General features: G+C 40.2%; 1 protein-coding gene across 1 annotated transcript in view; it reads left to right on the forward strand.

The window, feature by feature from the left end:
* LOC134755145 (protein purity of essence) overlaps positions 1-20,959 on the forward strand; it is a 151,034-nt gene that overhangs the window by 82,298 nt on the left and 47,777 nt on the right. The window contains exons 48-56 of the mRNA XM_063691624.1: positions 1,002-1,182; positions 2,910-3,124; positions 5,267-5,414; positions 5,759-5,926; positions 6,683-6,848; positions 9,137-9,282; positions 13,848-14,020; positions 14,545-14,734; positions 16,477-16,662. Coding sequence (XP_063547694.1) covers positions 1,002-1,182; positions 2,910-3,124; positions 5,267-5,414; positions 5,759-5,926; positions 6,683-6,848; positions 9,137-9,282; positions 13,848-14,020; positions 14,545-14,734; positions 16,477-16,662 — 1,573 coding nt within the window. The remainder of the gene's footprint in view (positions 1-1,001; positions 1,183-2,909; positions 3,125-5,266; positions 5,415-5,758; positions 5,927-6,682; positions 6,849-9,136; positions 9,283-13,847; positions 14,021-14,544; positions 14,735-16,476; positions 16,663-20,959) is intronic.

Below are 20,959 nucleotides of genomic sequence, written 5' to 3' on the forward strand. Positions count from 1 at the left end.
TGCTATCTGTTTTTCTAATAATTATCTGGGACTTTATTTTATGCATGGTGTGAAATAATTTATTTTAATACAGTCAATAACCCTATTATTGGGTCCGTTGCTATCATATTTACAAATACAAAACACTTTAAAAATCTGGAGACATTGTTTATCTAGTGCTGTAGAGTAGAGTTTAGACAACTACTAATTTAAGAGACCCATGTTCTCCCTTGCTGCATTTGTGCTTTGGTTCTCTCATGGCAGATTTAATCAACAGTTTGTCTAGATACCTATACTATTTATATTTGGCAAACGTTTTACTATACAAAGAAAAATATAGCACTTTTGAGAGCCTCGTGAAATTCTCAGGATAAAACGAAAGAGAGCGAACATTTCCGTTACGTCAATAATAGCGAAAGTTTACTACGCGTAGCGATTTTTATTACTCAGTTTATATCAGTAGTTTTTATAAAATTTTACAGTGATTCATGGTATAGTTTAAATCATTTCAACTGAGCTAATTTACTTACCTGTACTAACAATGGCATCGTATTATTACAATACTATTATCTGCTTTTGTTCTCGTAGCCGCCAACCAGGTTCTTACAAAATAAGTTAGAAGTGCATTGCATGTATATTGAATTATTAACCTTATTCCTTGTTGAATAAAATATAAAATAAAATGGTAAATAATTATTAATATAAAATGGTCTAAAAAGATAATATTATATTCAATCTTTTGTGAAATCATATCCACCTTAGCCAATTTGAGTGTCGACGGTTGTAAAATGCAAAAAAAGTTATGTTAGCCATTATTTAGTTTGTATTTTGTAGTCTATTGTTAAGAAAATAGTCGTTAATCTATACTAATATTTCAAGGCGGTTATTATCTGCTTTTAGTACGAGATAGTTATCCTAATTTGTGGTTTACCACTCAATGGTATTGTATTCTTGAGACTCTTTGAGTTAACAAGCTCAATTCATAAAATTAACACTATATTTGTGGTATGAAAATTTCACAGGACCAAGCAATCTTGAACTACGTATGCTCATCACTACGAGACCTGCGCGCGACCTGCGACCCTCGCAACATCGACCCCGAAGCGTTCTTCCGTCTCGCTCTACTAGCGAGAGGGGTAGCTGTCGCTCGCCCCGCGCATCTTGTCAAATACAGCGCACCTACACCGCAACGGCCGGCTGACGGTGAGAAATGTACCTTAATCGTACTTAGATACATTACAATTTCGTTTATATCAGCTGCAGTAGGTAGATTATCTTTGTTTGTTACGTACAGCTACAGCGCCCAAAAAGCTTAATAATAGTACATTGGGCGTAAGTTAAATATTGCAAACGAGAGTATAGTTTATGGACTCGAGTTTGCAATATTATTACGCCTCGAGTACCCGCAAATGTTTTTCGTCACACTTGCGATACAAAAATGAAGTATAAACACAGAAAACTGTTAATTATAATACTAGAAACTTCATAACACCCTAGGGAAAACGCGTTTTCTATTGTTCCCGCTAAGCTTGCGTGCAATTCCACATTTACTAAGCGGGTGTGATGAAAATTAATATTTATATATGAATGTCGGCGGTCGATGTTAAAAACAGGCAGATCATGAAATTCCTAGGTATATCGTGAAACGTGAAAATCATTATCTCGTTCCTCGAGTCGACGGAGCGCCGCTACGCTGACTCCTATTTCTGGATAGTTTGCCCTTCGGGCATCTGAAGCAATCTAACGAACCTAATATCCTCTACGTATTGGGTTAATGTTACTACCGTCAAAATATGAGTAAGGCCTGAGTGGACGCTCGAAGCGGAGCAAATTTACTAGCTTTTACCCGCGACGTCGTCTGCGTGAAGTTAGTAGTTTGGGTAGCTTATTCTTTTTATCCAAACTGCATTTTATCGATTCCCCATACAAACTTTAACGCCCCTTTTCACCCCTTTAAAGGATGATTTCTGGGATAAGAACTACCCTATGTTCCTCCCCGGGACAAACTATCTCTATACCAAATTTCAACTAAATCGGTTTAGCGGTTTAAGAGTCCCCAAGCACGTAGTTCCGCTCTCATTTTAAAACTACGTGTTGGATTGTAATGAAACTTTGCTCATAGTTCTATACATAGTTTATATAGCTCCAGTTTGTAAAACAAACGAAATAGAGCCAAAACAAGTTTTGTATGTAAAACTTAAATTCGCTGTATTTTTTTTACTATGGTATCTGAAGCTACGTAACCTAATTACAGACATAGATATACTTTATCATATTGTAAGTACAAAGTTTCAGAGCAATCTAGCTAGTCGTTTCAAAATGAGAGCAGAACTACGTTTGTATGGAGAACCGAGCTTGCCGGAGACCCTTAAGGCGGTTCCCTGAGCCAGAAGGCGAAAAATCTCCTTATATGATCCTGTTTTTCTAAGAGGCGTTGATATTTGTAGACATGGAAAAAAATATATGTAGTTCTTGACTATATTATCTTTAATATCATAGCTTCCGATACACGAATTATGACACTTCGCTCGATACAATTAATTCCCAAAGTAACCTCTAACTCGGACTTTTAATCCAACTTTACTCGGTTATTTATTATGTGATAGTATAAACAAAAAAAGAAGAAAAAACAATCTTAACTTAAATAGTAATTTCATTGCTTTCGAATTTCGGTATTGTAGGGTAACGTTTTTAAAATAAATAATAAAAATCGACAAAATTCGATCAAAATTGATACTTGGCGCGCATGATCTTTCCCGTTCTTTCTTGCGAAATGTGACAGAGACAGCGGCAAACCGATGGAACGGCCTTAAGCGTGAAGAGGTAACAGACAGACAGAAAGGCACACTTTCACATTTATAATATTAGTGTGTATGTATCTAGTTTATTGTAGACAATGAACATGTGTTAAGTTAAGTCACGCTTGACAGGTGACTGGTCAGCGCTCTGGAAGGAGTCTGACGACAGTAAAGACCCTCACGTGATAGCGCTGCTCGCCAGCGTGCTGTGGCGGCTGGCGGCGTGTCGCGGCGCCGCGAGCGGACCGCCCGGCGTGCTGATCTACGGGCTGCGGCACGTGGAGCACACGCTGCATGCGCTCGCGGACATCGTGCACGCGTTCCAGCTGCACGCGGAGCCCTGCTGCGTGAGTACATTGACGACCGGTCCGGCCTAGTGGGTAGCAAAGAGGATATAATAAGATATTATTTATTTATTATTTATTTTAAACTTTATTGCACAAGAACAAGTACAAAAGGCGGACTTAATGCCTTGAGGCATTCTCTACCAGTCAACCACTGGGCCAAACAGAAATTGTTAAGGTGGGTGCGGTGCGATGCGAAAAAAAAATTTCTAAATATAAATTCTAATACTAACGCCAATATACAAACTAGTAATATTTATATTAGATAGAGCGGTACTGCCATAGTAAATTTTGTAACCACTGTAAATTCACTGCCATCTATCGACATACTTTAAAACTAAAAGTGAAGATTTATAAAAATACGTTAAAATGTAATTAAATATGGATAAATGATTTTTTTATTTGCATTAATTGTTTTTATATGATTTTGACCCATGTTCTTTCACTGATATGCGTTAAAATTATAAATAACAAACGAAACCGTCAACGCAGTCTATACGAGAGTAGGCCAAAACTAGTGGCGCCATCTGATCGAGAATCAAATTTTCGTGATTTTCGAGGCACGTTTTTTCCTTAGACTATCCATCTATTACGGAGTTATATCTATCTTTGTGGGTGGGACTATGCCTGTGAAGCCGATGGTCATGGGTTCGAATCCCGGTAAGGCCATTTATTTGTGTGATGAACACAAATATTTGTTCCTGAGTCATGGGTGTTTTCTATGTATATAAGTATGTATTTATCTATATAAGTATGTATATCGTCGCCTAGCACCTATAGTACAAGCTTTGCTTAGTTTGGGGCTAGATTGATTTTTGTAAGATGTCGCCTAATATTTATTATTTATTTATTTATTGTGGCGAGCTAACTAGAGCGGTACTAAATAAAAACCGGTCAAGTGCGAGTCGGGCTCGCGCACGAATGGTTCCGTACCATTACTCAAAAAACGGCAAAAAAATCACGTTTGTTGTACTGGAGCCCCACTCAAATATTTATTTTATTTTGTTTTTAGTATTTGTTGTTATAGCGGCAACAGAAATACATCGTCTGGGAAAATTTTAACTGTCTAGCTATCACGGTTCGTGAGATACAGCCTGGTGACAGACGGACAGACAGATAGACAGCGGAGTCTTAGTAATAGGGTCCCGTTTTTACCCTATGGTTTAACAATATAAAAGTAAAAATATGTACAATAAATCAAACTTATTTATGTCAGTACACGAGTCAAATCCAATAAAATATCGTCACTGGCCTTAACGTCTCCGATTTCCAACCTTCGTTGAGCCGAACGATGAATTCCGGCAGCGGGTGTTCTTGCGGGCTACGCGGGCTCACCAGGCGCAAGCAGATAAAAACTTCCGCAGGCAATACCAAGAAAATAAGTAGCTTGAATCATGCGTTTTCAGTTTAAAACCAGAAGGAAGGGCACGATTGTTCGTGCGTTCTTAGATTTCGGGTCGAAACCTAACCCAAGCCTCATTCAGTTACAAAAACCAGTGACGTACAAATAAGACTTGGATTGCAGTGTCTAAATGCTTCGTATCAAAATATACTGAAATGGTCTCCGTTGATGATATCGGCAGTTGTCTACGGACGCTTTACGCTTATCTATTTTCGATCATTGCTATACAAACGCCATTGACAAAAGACAACCACATGCGACAACAAAACGTTAATTGGTCTTGGCGTGGCCATCATTTAGTGACTGATGACTGACGTACAGGATTTCATTAATGAAATGGGGTTGGCCATTCGAAATAATTAGCAGATGGCGCCAGCATATTGATATTTATTTATTATTTTATTAAGACAACAAATGTTCCAATGAGTGTTAGTTGATCCTAGCCTACGTTAGTACTTAATAATAAACATAGATTTTGTCCTTTGACAAAGTTTCCACATCAAAGGACAATCAAGCTTATTAGCTATCATGTTTAAGATGCTATTACTGCTCCCACGCACACATAGCATAGCATAGCTTGCCCTGTCAATCACTAGAATTGTGTCAATTTTTTTTTAATGCCCTGGATGCCAGCCCTTGAAGCCAAATCTCATAGAAAAAGGGGCAGGCTGTGATGGCGCCATCTCTGCAAACCTTTGACAGTGGCCAACCCCATTGTAGACGATTGATTTAACCTTTCACAGCTTGACTTCGGCAACCAAATCTACCTGTCTCTCCTGCTAGCTGAAGACCAGAGCATCAGCTTCGGCGCTAAGGCGGCCATAATGAGGGTCCTCCGCCCTAGAGTCAAGAGGCGACGAGTGTACATACCATCTCCACCAAATACTCCAGGTTAAATTACATGTGTTGCCTAAATTTATAAACAAGTATTAATGTAGGCACATTAAAATTCTTTAATAAGCAAGGCAAGAAGAGAAAACTCGGTAGTATTGCCTATTTTTTGTGTAAAAAACGTACAAGTAAATATAGATCCAGAGCAAATAAAACATAGCATATTTTAATCATTTATCGGTATCAATTCACATTGCTACCCAGATTTTCTAATACAAAACACTCCGTCCAGTGAATATGCTTGCTCTTTATACTAGTATTCGCTAGTTTTCGCAGACATGCAGCTGTCATTATACGTGACGGATGAAATCTAACACTCCTAAACATTCACATCAATTTTAAAGGAGTCGGCCCATCAAGCTCAACAGTAGCGAACGTTGCCCAAGCGTCCTCCACCGTGGTCGAAGCCATAGTGTCCGCCGTGGAGATGTCCCAAGCTGAACACGAGGAGATCGAATACGTGGATTTGGAGGACGCGTTAGAGCCTATGGTGCTGCTTGCACCTGATGGAGGTAAGACATACTTAGTTAACGTAACCACACAATAGGCACTCTTTCACCGTGGCCGAAGCCATAGTGTCCGCCGTGGAGATGTCCCAAGCTGAACACGAGCAGAAACAATACTTTGATTCTACTCGAAAAACTGGGCTACATTTATTATGCCAATCCTGTAATTGGAAAAAAAAATTGTTGCCTACCATAAAAAACATCGATATCTGATCAGCCAAAATAATAAAAGTAGCTCAGTTTAGTGAGTAGAAACGAATTCAAATCGAGCATTTGAAGTTCCATAGTGTAAGACATATTGTATGTATATCTGCGAATCTTTACTCGTATGGGACATGCGTTCGCATCGACGGCCGGGCGCAACTGAGGCGCGCGCAGGCGCGCTTGTATTTATTCAACGGTTGGAGCGAGATAGAAGACAGGGCGTGCTACTCTCAACAGCAACATAGTGAGATGCTCCGCGGAAGGGTAATCCTGAATTGCTGTATTTTCCACTACCCCCTTCATGTATCCGGCGATCGAGAGCGGGATAGAAGACATGCCATCGCTATCGTTAGTTGCGCGATTTACGTAAAAGGGTAGATTAAATTCTACAGTTCTAGGATACCTATCTTTCTGTTTTTAATAAAGTATGGAAATACTATATAAGGCGACAAGTTATTACAATAAATATTCATTATAAGGCTGACCGCTGTTTGCACTCCTCCTGCCTGGACCCCTATACTCGTAAGCTTTATCTACAATAAACTGCTTATTTCCCAGGCCTAGACGCCCTTCTCGACATCCCGCCAGACGCCGACGACGAGACGATGGTGGAGCTGGCCATAGCGCTCTCACTGCAAGACCAACCGCGCCGCGCGCCCCCCGCACCCTCAGCGCCTCCACCCCCCGCGCCCGGCTTCAGCGACGCCACCGCCTCCCCGCCGGGGTACGTACACTAGCGGCAAATTTAATAATCTATCATTTTTTTTTTTTTATTTTTTTTTTTAGAAACAAACAGTCTTATAAAACATGTAGGTGAATAAGCTGACAGCTAGAATTTATTACAATGTAGACCTATAGTTTCCTGTATGCAAATTTTTAATAAAACTTAATACTAGTGATGTACCGACTATTGATTTGGCCGACTAGCCGACTAGTCGGCGCACGGATGGCCGATTAGTCGGCCGACTAGTCGGCTAGTCGGCCAAATCCATAAATCATTATTTCTCTTTAAAGTTTACATTCGGGTGGTCACTGAAGTAGCTTTGTCTAAGTTCGGATGCATTTGAAAAATAATTGTTTGCTTTGCGTCGCTTTAGCTTTCCGTGCGCAATTTTCGTACATTTTATCAAAAAAAAATCCGTCCAAAAGCTAATTGCCATTTACGCATTTTGAGCAAAATATATTTTCCTTAAGAGACCCGCGTTTTGTGAGGTTGATATCTTAGTGGCTTCTAGGAATTTAACTGAAGACGCGTCGAATAAAAATTACCTACCTACAGTAATACTATTAATATTGTACAATTACATAATAGTTATTGTACTGAATGCGACGACATACATACTTTTTTGATATTTCGTCAATACCTGTCCTAGGTTTGCCCAAGCTTGAAATCTCTTTTTTTGTGTGTGACACTGTTCATTTATTTATTTATTATATATTTTTCTTTTAATATTGTACTTCATAAAATGTTGTTTTTGCTGTTTCAATCTGAAGTTAACTACCTATCTTTTAGTGAAAACATTTTCTTTCTGGTATCCTTTTGTGTAAAGAACTATGTATTTTTCTTTAAAAAAAATAATGAATCTATCATTTTATCTACTCCCTACTCCCTACACATAAGTTGAATATAATAATATGAACAAAAATATTCGTATGCACCCTTAATAGGTATATAAAGAATAATTTTATTAATTTGGGTAAAATGGGTGTCACCATTTGATAAATATTTGCTGTTTATTTGGTTCATGTCTGGTATGGTTTTCTGTAAGAAATAATAGGCCGACTAATCGGCCATTTGGGCCGACTAGTCGCCGACTAATCGCCGACTACAAATGTGGCCGGATAGTCGGCTTTCCCGACTAGTCGGCGACTAGTCGGTACATCCCTACTTGATACTATGAAATGCTATCTGAGACAACAGTGAAATTAACAAATAATGAGATAACTTAACCTAGCTTTAATACTAATACTAATACTAATATTGTTTCAGATGCATTTGCATATATTTTTTAATAATGAGGGCTACCGTGTTTGTGCTCACCGGTTGGCGCCACAGTAGATGTAGGTCCAGAAAAACAGATCTCAGTTCTCCTATGCTTATTTTTATAAAATCAATACGTTCTTATATACACAAAGGTATTTTAACCTCTAAATGTGTAATTTTTTCAACTTGTTTAATTTTGCATATATTTTAATTGGCACTTTTTTAAACCACTAACATTTATTGAGTTATATCTATTGTTTACCATGATTAATCATGGATGGTCAAAAATTTACCACAATTATGAATAAAGAGTGAAAATTCCCGATAAAACAGCTTGAAACCCCCAAATTTCTATGTATTTGACGTTTTGAAAGACCTCCATCTACACTAGCGCCCCTAGCGGCCAAAATAAACGCGGTAGCCCTCATTTCTCAAAAACGGCTCCAAAGATTTCGGTAATTCGTTTAAGCTAGAGTTCATTTTGAAAATAATTAGTTTGCCCTAGTTTTCGCGGTAGCCTGGTGGGTACTAAATTGTAAAGTAATGATGCGATAAATTTTTAAACCAGAGGCTAACGAGACAGAAAAAATCGATCCATCTAGGTTTTATTGTTAGTGACATTCGATTTAGAGTGTTTTTTAAAACTAGAGATACAATATTTATAAGTTTTATAACATACATTGATTGGGGTGCTATTTGCTTGAGATATTGTCACGGTATCTTCACCTACTTTAATACGTCATTTGGAGGTAAAATATGTTGTGGTATTCTCATAAGACGCACGTTATTTGTTAACCAAACGTTATGTTAACACATTGAGTGCCGGGAACCCGCTAGCCGGGTTCTCTGTTCGCAGTCGCTTTCCTCTACAAAGCGGGTAAACGCTGGGATCGGCCTCGAGCGTACCGCAACGAAATCGTCGGCAGTGAATGCGTTAATCAAGACCACATCACGTTACGAGCCTGCCAATACGCCTACTTTGGTTGCCCAACTATATGATTTTGCTAATAGTATCAATACTGTAACAGATCTGACGACGAAGGCAGCACCGCAGCCACCGACGGCAGTACGCTCCGCACTTCACCCGCAGAACCGCCCGGCTCCGCGGGCTCAGAGAGCGGCGGTTCCGGTGCCGACAGCATCGGTGGCGTTTCCGGCCGTAGCAGCGCTTATGGTAACACCTTACTCTATGGCCTGAGATACACTTGTAACTTTTACTTACGTAAGTAGGGACAAAGCTATTTGTTAGAATGAGATAACGATATTCATCTCTCATTCTGTAGTATAGCTGTGTCCCCACTTACGTAAGTAAAACTTACTACTGTACCTTGGGCCTCTGATTGATGCACTACGCTGCATACAGCGAACAGAGCGAGAATGACATTCAATAAGTCAATCCTTTATGTGATTTGTGGACGTGTAGGTATTAAACATTATATGGAAGTCGCCAGGGATTTGATTATTATCAATGTAATAGGAGGACCTCGAAATATCTAAAGAACTACAGATCCGGTTCACAAATGCTTTGATTGTAACTTTAAGTAGGGTTATTAGGGAATGGTACAAGTATAATTAAAATGTTCTAGGGGACGTAATGTCCACGCCTTCAGCGGGCGCGGTCGCGTCGACAAACGTCATCGTGGCCACTTCTATAACAGGCTAGTACATCTGACACGGCTAACTGATCTTATACCTTATTTGTATTGAAATAAGGTTTAACAAACGTCATTGTGTAGCTGTGGTTCAAACTGAGCGGCGAAGAACAGCGGGGCGTCCATGTTAAATAAAAGCTAACATACTCGAGTGTATGCTCGCCACTGACGCCGTACTGTCATACTAAAGTGCGTTCGCGTTAAGAATGCAGTATAATCTTAATTATCATTGTCCGCCGGCCTAGCCACGCCCGTTACCCATCAGCTCGTTACTAATTAGAAAGTCAAGTTCACAGTGACCCGTTGAAGGCATACATAGATAGATTTTTATTGGTATTAATCATACACTATCAGTTACATAATAAGAATTACTTACAAAATGATAATAAATTTAGATTCACATGTCAATGCACATAACTATATAGAAATACAGTAGTCTACTAGTAGTCAAATCAGTTTCTATTTTCGAACTGTCAAAACGATTTTGCTACTATGGAATTTATATGAAACACTAGCATGTGACGTCACAATCAATTTACCTACTCTTTATAGTTTTATACGGGTTTTAAAATAGAAAATGTGTCTAAATATAACTGCTGTCTACGTTTCTCTATTATTCTTTTGGTGCTTTATTTCATGCATGGTGTAAAATAATTTATTTTAAACACAGTGAAATACCCTATTCCATAATTCAACTTCATTAAGAAAATAATAATAACATGAGAACACATGACATACTTTCATAACAATAACATGCTTTCTAATAGGAAATATTACGCGAAAGTCTGCATAGAGGGCGTCACTAGCACAATCACATGGCCTATCGAGCAACACAAAAAACGAGTTCGGATTCTGTCTCTCTATCACTCTTGCTTATTCGATCGATAGAGAGGCAGATAGCGAAATTTCGATTTTCGCGTTTCGCGGTAGGCCATCTGTAAACAAACCGCCGTGATGCATGAAAACTTGTCAAAAAACAGTTTAAGGCACAGTATGTACAAAGATAGATATAACTCCGTAATAGATGGATACAGTCTAAGGAAAAAACGTGCCTCGAAAATCACGAAAATTTGATTCTCGATCAGATGGCGCCACTAGTTTTGGCCTACACTCGTATAGAGGGCGTTGACTGTTTCGTTTGTTATTTATAATTTTAACGCATACCAGTGAAAGAACATGGGTCAAAATCATATAAAAATAATTAATGCAAATAAAAAAATCATTTATCCATATTTAAATACATTTTATCATATTTTTATAAATATTTATTTTTAGTTTTAAAGTGTGTCGACAGATGGCAGTGAATTTACTGGGGTTACAAAATTTACTATGACAGTAACGCTCTAGTATAAGTTACTCTATGGTATGTATAAGTTACTCTATGGTGTTCGATAGGTGCTAGTGCTGAACTCTGGCGGCAGAATTTTTGCAGTAATACTCCCTATTAGGAACGATTTGATGGGTTTACGGGCTAGGCCGGCGGATAATGATGATTTTACTGCATTATTATACGAACTGATGACAGTGATGACTGGGGTCACATTACTATCACATTCACTCTTGCTACGAATATGCCAGGTGGGACGAGAAATTTTACGGCCCCGGTTGTCAGTTTGATTTGCGGATAGTATAAAACTATCCCACTTATCACAGATTAAAGTTATACCTTATTGCAATGTGGTAAGGTTTAATAACTATATAAGGTCAGTTAAGTTTGGTGTTAGTACTAGGTACAGTCCCACTAGCCATGTCACGCTTTACATGCCGTACACGGATTAGTATCTGAAGTAATGACGCTAAGCACCAAGTACATTGACCGCCTGTTCCTATCTCTATCGCACGCGCTTAATTTTACTGCTGTTTCGCTCGCACAGTGGCATTGACCGCCACTATCATGGGCGGGTTAGCAATAACTTTACGCGAATGCGATAGAGATAGGGTTAGCCTCCGTACTACCTATATAGTCCGTGTGACAACTTGAATGCTAAACGATCATGTAATAAACATGCCTCATTGTTTGTAAACAAAAATATCGCCCGTAAATATTAGTATGTAGTCTCAGATATTCATTAATTTAACAAAAGTGGCAGTACTTACTAACAGCTAAATATCTATGAAAACGGATTATACTGAATAGCTTATTAGCTTATATTGAATTTATAATACATTTTTTTTTATCGCATATATATATATATCTTTACTTGAAAATAATTGTAGTGTATAACTAGCCTTATGAACCGATTTTGCCTGTACAACCAGCCTTAAAGTTTATAGTCCATGATTGTTCATTATTTTAGTATGTGGGTATTTTTGCACTTTGTAATTTTTCCTCAGTCACCCGTTGACCACGAACGCTGTAAGGGTTCGAAACGTCGGGATGTATTATAAATTCAATATACGCGATATAATCCGTTTTCATAGTTTTATCTCATGAGTAACTATCGCGGTAACCGAAGACAATATTAGCTAAATATCTATTTTTGATAAAAATGCCTGCTTTGTGAGAATATAATGGCATGATTTTGGTTAATACTACAAGTGTACACGTGTACCTACAATAAAAAAAATACAGCACAGGGTGGCTAAAAAATAAGCAAGCTAAGCAACTTTTACTATGGGACCAACCACGAATACGCGAAAAACAATTTGGCTGTTTCATACATTTTGACTGGTCCATTTTCTATGAGGGTAATTTTTTTTTCGCGATTTCGTGGTTGGTCCCATAGTAAAAGTTGCTCTGTATAATCCCAAAACCTCTCTGGCAACGGGAATGCGCTTATTTTTTAGCCACCGTGTATTCATTAGACAACAATTCTAGTTGTTATATGGATGCACCAAAGAGGATATAATAAGATAGAGCGGTACTGTCATAGTAAATTTTGTAACCCCAGTAAATTCACTGCCATCTATCGACACACCTTAAAACTAAAAATGACGATTTATAAAAATACGATAAAATGTATTTAAATATGGATAAATGTTTTTTTTTATTTGCTGTAATTATTTTTATGATTTTGACTCATGTTCTTTCACTGATATGCATGCGTTAAAATTGTTAAAATAGCAAACGAAACCGTCAACGCCATCTATACGACAGTAGGCCAAAGCTAGTAGCGCCCTCTGATCGAGAATCAAATTTTCGTGATTTTCGAGGCACGTTTTTTCCTTAGACTGTATCCATCTATTACGGAGTTATATCGTATCTTTGGAGTAATGTAATGAAATGTAGTTTCAGCCCCCAGTTTCACGTTAATATATCAGAAAACGTTATCGGGACTTCAACTGACATATTCTGAATCCTGTAAATGTTTTTTTTTTTTTTTGTATTGCCATCCTCGAAATTATTTTACTGAGAATTGGACCCATTGCACTATATATAAGCAACACCATATTAAAACTATGCAATACTAAGACGCTATGTTATAAACATATTCTAGCCGCATATTTGTCAGCTAAAGCAGACAGCGCAGTACAATCGATAACTAAGTTTTTAAAACCTAAAGGCAGGATTCCACCAGTGTGCGTCACAAGCATAACAAAACGTATCGCGGCGTAAAAGGTATATATATATATAATGTGCGTTACACACAATGGAGGCGAAATAAAACCAAAAATGTGTTGCTCTGAAAAGAGAATAGAGTTTTTTTTATTAACAGTTACTTATTTCTAGCTTAACAGTCTAACTTAACTAAATATCTAAGGTACTTACCTGAAAAGAGAAACAACATTAAAGCTATTATTCCACCAAGTATTTATTTCTAATTTTCTATTCAATAATTGTTAATCTTATATGGGATCGTTACAATGCACTTTTTACGAACACGGTCTGACGTTTAACCTGTCAACTGTCAATGTGTCATTGACTGCCACAGATTAAGACCAAACTGAGGAAAGATGAATGAAGTTAACAATGCTTCATTTACATATATGTGACGTTTTCAATCAAAAGGTACCACATTGACATAACCTGTCAGAGCGTTCTTATGGCAAGCGACAATGTGGTACCTTTTGATTGAAAACCTACACATATTTTAGTTGTCTAATTATTCTCTAGCCCCATTTAGTCATTTACAAGTATTCTGTGTAGCCGGTGCCTCGACGTCCCTGTCTCAACCCGGCGCGTCCACATCGCGCACAGCCGAACTAGAGACCGAGACGCGTAAATTGCACGCGCTGCGGCTGTCTCTGCTCTCCGCCGCTCTGGACGCGCTGCCGACGCTGCGCTCGCTGCCCGGCGTGCGCGCCATACCGTTTGTGCAGGTGAGGACACAACACGACGATACCTGCGGCCTTCAATCTTCTGTCACTCCTGTCCTTTCTGTAGAAAGAAGTTTTAAAATATTTCAATCAAGTCTTTGGCGTGTTTTCCTTTACATACAAATCATAGTTTTAGAAAGATAAGCTGTTTTATAAAAAAAATACACTTAGAAAAAAAGTGAGGTTATGAGATTTATACTCGTCATTTTGAGTCCATTCCAAAAAAAAACTGTATCACAGATTTAGTGCCAGTTGCACCATCCGCACTTGACAGACTGATCAACATCACCGGGCGCGCCGCGGCGGTTTACTATGAAACTTTCCATACAATAAAATTTAGCGAACTCTTTAACGATTACAAACAGTTTGGTGCAACCGACCCTTAGTCTAGTTTTTGAACTGAGCTACAGTTAATAGTAATTTAGTCGTGAAGCGACTGTTTTTGTTGAACAAAAAGCAAGTGAGTAGTAACGTAGTCCGTATAGTTTGGGTCTTCTGCGTCTTAAAATATATCTCATGTTCCTTAGGTGGTCCTCATGCTGGCCGGCGACCTCGATTCCACCGTCGAAGCGGACCGCGCGGTCCTCGAGCGCCTCCTAGACCTGCTCGTCTCCGAACTGGACATGGGCACCGATGAGGACGCGCCCGCCATGACACCCGCCGTCCACGAGCGTACCAACCGCCGCGAGCTGCAGCTGGTGGTGATGCGACTGCTCAGTGAGTGTTGTCAAGTTTCTTATTTACGTCACGAGGTGGCACTTGGCGCTGTTGTTGGCATGCTACTGAGGCTATGTTCCGAATTACGCTCACAGCACCCTCACGATCGGACCGATTCACGCTCATAGCGCTTACATGGGATATCGTGACGTCAATGGACGGCGCTCACGGTGCTCACAGTCGCAGGCTTAAGCACCTCTTGAGCGCAAATGCGCTATGAGCGTGAATCATTAACGAACAAAATTCAAATTCAGTTGACGTTGATATGAATATGACAGTAAACACGCTCATGACCGGTCCGAAACAAAACAGCACTCACGCGGCCTTGAGCGCGCTAACTGATTCGGACCGGCAGCCAGCACTGTAAGCGTTGTGAGCGCTGTGAGCGTAAGAGCTCGTTCCCACTATGTCGGATGTCGGGACGACTTTTAATCGGGTGTCGGCGCCTCTGTTCACACTAGTCGGCTGTCGGGACGATTTTTAATCGGGTGTCGGTGCCTCTGTTCACACTAGTCGGCTGTCGGCCACGACCGCGGCTGGACCGGCTGGTGTCATTTGAGGTTCTCATTTGACGCGATGGAGGCACAGGGGGTGCGGCGCGGGCGGGGTCGGTCCGACATCCGACATCATGTGAACAGCGCCGCCGACACGATTTTTTTCCGGACGGAGGGCTGAAAAAACACACGATATTTTATGTCGGATCCGACACAAAATCGTTGTCGTCCGTGTGTGAATAGCTTCATATAAAATGTTCTGCCGCTACGACACCCGATTAAAAATCGTTCCGACATCCGACATAGTGGGAACGAGCTCTTATTAGGAACGTAGCCTGAGTATGAACCAAAATACAAACGCTCACTGCTCTTGCCACCCGCCAATCCACCAACTGCCTTTGACTGCAACCGTAGGGTACCCCCTCAATGCTAGCCAAGTTTTTAGTGGATTTTGCAGCGCGACGTTGAGCTTCCATGTCTTTAGAACAGTGTACACTGAGGCCGCTCGCACACTGTTGTAAGGTACGGTGTAAGTGTCTCTGCACACTCAAAGGGATAAATTCGCCTTAGTACTTATCATATCTGTATTTTGTGCAACACTCAGTCTGTCACTTACTTACCTTTACATGCACTGAGAAAATTTTAACAAAACACTCGGAACTGTCGGGCTTCGCTCAGCTCACTCTTGCAAAAGGGGTTCTGTTGTACCACTTTCACTAAGTCACTTCTTGTTGTGCATCTGTGTATTGAAAAACCGGCCAAGTGGCCAAGTGCGAGTCGGACTCGCGCACTAAGGGTTCCGTACCATTACGCAAAAAACGGCAAATAAATCACGTTTGTTGTATTGGAGCCCCCTTAAATATTTATTTTATCCTGTTTTTAAGTATTCGTTGTTATAGCGGCAACAGAAAACATCATCATCATCTGTGAAAATTTCAACTGTCTAACCATGACGGTTCATGAGATACAGCCTGGTGACAGACGGACAAACAGACAGACGGACGGACAGCGGAGTCATAGTAATAGGGTGTCGTTTCACCCTTTGGGTACGGAACCCTAAAAAAGAAAAAATGCCAAATCTTTAATTTCAGGCAAATAGAGGCGACAAAACGGCGTGACCCCATTGAATTGCCTGCTGTTGATTCGGATTCGACAGTTGGCCCCGGAACCCCCGAAACCCGACACTTCGGCCATAAGTCTCCGCACGACATAGTCCCCGTTGTAGTATTATAAGTCCAATGTTCACAGGTGTCCTAATGGCCCGCTGGAAGTCCACCTCCTCCGGCAACACGACAGCGCGCGAGGGCTCCGGTTCCGCCTGCGCCGCGCACGTGTCCCGCCTCGCCGCCGCCGCGCTCATACGTGCCGGAGCGCCCCTGCACTGCTACAGGGTGCTGGCTGCGCTGTTACCGTATTGGAAGGACAAGACTGCCAGTAAGTGTATAGATTTAACCCAAGGCACAGATTATATAATCCTTACGAACAGATACTTATCTCTCAAAGAAAACGAAAATATCTACCGTTTTGATACCTACACAAAAATACAATGGAGTGACCTTCAACGCGCCGCTCCCCGCACCCCGCGCGCCGATAACGCTAGGGTTGCCGACGTTTCTTTCAAATACTTAGGTCGGGTTGCACCAAACCGTCTGTTACCGTTTTAGCGTTCGCTAAATTTTATTGTACGAGAAAGTTTCATAGTTTTCTGCTGCTTGACGTTGATCAGTCTGTTAATTGTGGTTGGTGCAACTGACTCTTAGAGGTGTCTTAGGTAGATATAACTATAAATATGTCGTAAAAACATTACCTACATCTTTAAAACAATTTAATAGTACCTACGTAGCTTGTAACTTTCTTTAAAATAATAACAGTAGGTATAAATACCTATATTGAGAATGTCGACTTACTTTTCTTCATCTGTCGAAAGAGGAAAAAACTATTTTTTTTTTTTTTTTTTTTGTTGTTTCTGTATACATCCACACGATAACCTGTGTTATTTGTTCGTGACGAAGACATTTTTTTGCCAGGCGTGCGTGAGCGCGTGTCGTAACCAACTAGCTGGCTTTTGTACCGCCGGCGGGATGAGATTCGTAGGCATAAAACCGAGCTCGTGCTGAGTTCCATAGGCCTGCCCAAGGCCCAGGTGTCTAAATTTGCCAAATAATGACATTGAAGTTGTAACATTGGCAATTTGATTTAATTTGAGGGCAAAGCGGACTTTGAATCCCGCTTTTATGCCACCTTCAGCAAATCGCTTCTGTAAACAGTAGTTAACTTAGAAAGACATAGATCGTAAATAATAATATGAAAATTAATAATCGTTAAGTCATTTCTTTTCTAACTTACTCTTTTAAAGCTTCACTATTCCTACTACTCTTAACTATAGCACAACACGCTAGGGGCCCATTTCTCGAACGGCATTTGACTAATATTATTAGTCCACGAACTGTCAAATTGTATGAGTTTCCATGGCAACACACTAATAATATTAGACTAATACCGTAGAAGAAATGGATCCCAGAATCTGTTTACATGTTTTAATATCTAAATTGAATATTTGGTACACAAGTAGCTTTGCAGGTTTGTAACAAACGCTTAGGGCTTACCAATGGGGTTGGCAACTGTTAAAGGTTTGCGTAGATGGCGCCATCATAGCTTGCCCCTTTTTCTATGGGATTTGGCTTAAAGGGCTAGCATCCAGGTCATAAAATTACATATTAAAAAAAAACAAATATTTGACATAATTCTAGGGATTGACAGGGCAAGTTATGCTGGCGCCATCTGCTAAACACTTCGACCGGCGAACCCCATCAGTCATGTAGCTTGAAACCGAATTGACCAATCACAGCAGCGTGTTAATGCACGAGTTGCTTCACACAGGCGACGCACTTGGATTAATATTTAACGGACACGTACTAATACTTTGTTTTTGTTACGCCACTTAACGCTGAGAGATAAGTACTATCAGAAAACCCGTAGAACGCCTCCTCCTGACCCCCATAAGGCGCATTTTCATTGAACAAGCATTGGTCGCTCTTGTGTCGCGAAAGGCGAAATCTTCATATTAATAGGGATTATTACGCGAAACTCTGCGTAGGTGGCGCCACTATCACAATCTGAGGGTCTATCGCGAAACAAGAAAATCGAAATTTCGTTATCTAACATCTCTGTCACTTGCATATTCGAGCGATAAAGAGGGCAGATAAAGAAATTTCGGATTCGCGTTTGCCGGTAGGTCCTCTGTAAACAAACCGCCTTGATGCATCAATGTCATATTTGACATTGACATAATTTAGTTAAGTAAGTAGTAATAAGGTTCATTTAAGGCACTATTGTATTAGGATTTACCTGTAAAAATAGTTGCTCTATTTAATAAACAAATAAAATAAATAAAATTTTATTATCTCTGAAAACTTGTCAAAAACCTGTTAAACATACAGTATCTATAAGTTACTCTATGGTTTACTAAAAAGGCTAGTGCTGCACTCTGGTGGCAGAACATTGCAGTAATATCCCCTATTCTTGGTTTGCAAGAAGTACTAATGTAAAAAAAATGTTTGCAGATGCCTTTGCATTTACTATCTTACTTATTAAATTATTAATGTACACAGAAATAAGTATAAGACATATGCCCCTATTCTATAATAGCGGCATATCGTCGCTATACTTACTCAACCTCATATCTGCAACAATCATTTGATGGAAATGTCGCTTTTCTTTCATTCGGAATACGGGTGTTTTTGTCATCAAATGAGTGTTGCAGATACGAGGTTGAGTAAGTATAGCGGCGATATATGGGCTCTTATAGTACAAAAATAGTGGTGCTACTTGCGATCAAGTAAAAGGTGACCTCAAATCTTTATAAATACTTAGCTATGCCATGTGCAGGAGGTGCCAACACCAAAACATATAACTGACCATTGGTAGACCCTATTTCGTTGCAATTAGGTTTACAAGATGTTGGTTTACTGTATGTAAGGTTGTATGGTACCATAGACATAGTATATACAAGTAGTTCTAGACGCGCCACCGAAAGACCGGGGGTAAGAGAAAGAATATTCATATAAAATTTGGGCAGTATAGGATTTTTTCTCTTTCACTCTTATAAATTTCGGTATTTCGCCATCGCCTCCTACCTATGACGCCACCTGGTCAGTGACAAGAACAAAGCATGGCACTATTTTCTCTTTCCTCTTATAGGAATCGCAATAAGACTATCTTTCTCTATCAAAGAGTGTCAGGCCCTTGTATGGTACACAATGAAAATGCGCCGTACCCCGCATGCGTCCCGTACTATACGTGTGTAACGCTCGCTTGATTGATCAGCAGATCGCCCGGCCTCACTGAACGGGGATTTACAACGCCTTCATTTTCCGGGACTAGCACAACTGGCCGGGCAGGTTTTAGGTGATCACTGTTCGAATTCAGAATTAGTCGTGTGTCTTGTTTGTGTCTGTGCGAGCGCCAAGCGAAGCGTGCAGCGTGCTGTCAATTGTCATACCTCTACACTATCGGCGATGATCGTTGATAGTATCATAGGCAAGATCATCGTGCAAGCATCCACATGATCGCCTGTACGACGCAAACACCCGGCGATTCCGCATGCCCAAAAAACCGACAACTCACGGGTCGCAGGCGATCATTGGCGATGATAGAAGATGACTGGCGGAGACTGACGAGTACGCCCTCTACACTATCGTCACAGGGCGGAAACGCTATACATCAAAAATCACTCGCGTTTCTATGTGTGAACAGCACGTCAGTACACGCGTCATGCGTCATAGTGTGAGTAAGTTGCTTAAAAATAGTACTGAGAGCACGCCAGATTTCTGTCGCGAGGCGAAGTAATTCGAGTCGGGGCGGGGCGGTGCGTGGGCGTTCTGTATAATAATACTATTACTTATTCTGTGCTATCGTGCCCGCCAGTCATCGTCTTTCATCGCCGATAGTGTAGAGGAGCCATCAAGCAGCGTCCCTTGACCCGAGGGCCACGAACGCCCGCTCTGATGAGGCTGTTCGTATAAGATAAGATAAGATAAAGATCATAAATAATAATAATAATAGATAAGTTTTTATTTTCTTAACCGCGACGCGCCGCACGGCTCGTCCAAGCGTTCACACAGTTTGCACAATATTGTGTCATTGTTAGATCGAGGATTCCCTTCTTTTTTATTGTACATGAATTCTTCCGACATCGTTTTGAGGTCCTTTTATTCAAGTTAGACGTCCTAAGACCTAAGACATCTAAGTTGGAATTGCCATCTATTTCTACAGATTCTCTTGAAAGTTATAGTGTTAGTACAGCGTAGGTTTTACGTATTGGTGCTTAAATCTTAGTCAATAGTTATTTAAAAAGAAACAACATATTGTCCAAAACTTCACTGGTTTTGACTTTGATTCGGGAGAATTTTTGTACAATTTCACCTTCCAGTAATCTTTTCTACATATTATCACATTGTTCGAGTTAAATTCGTTCGTTGTTCTATTAGATACCTGCGTAAATATAACCGCCCGAGATTCAGACGTCCCATCCGCTTATGGTCTCGTTTATTTGCTTAACACATCGCCATGCGACTTTATCTTAAAATTTATGTAGATTTAGGTAAATCAGTCGTACTGTCCACGAATGCGAAGGATACGCGGATTTTCGATTAAGAGTATCCACGATCCAAAAAACGGGATCTGATCTTTTTATGGCTTGCGTCATCGTCATGACCTTTGTAAAGAGTAG

This window comes from Cydia strobilella, chromosome Z (genome assembly GCF_947568885.1).
Source record: "Cydia strobilella chromosome Z, ilCydStro3.1, whole genome shotgun sequence".
NCBI lineage: Eukaryota > Metazoa > Arthropoda > Insecta > Lepidoptera > Tortricidae > Cydia > Cydia strobilella.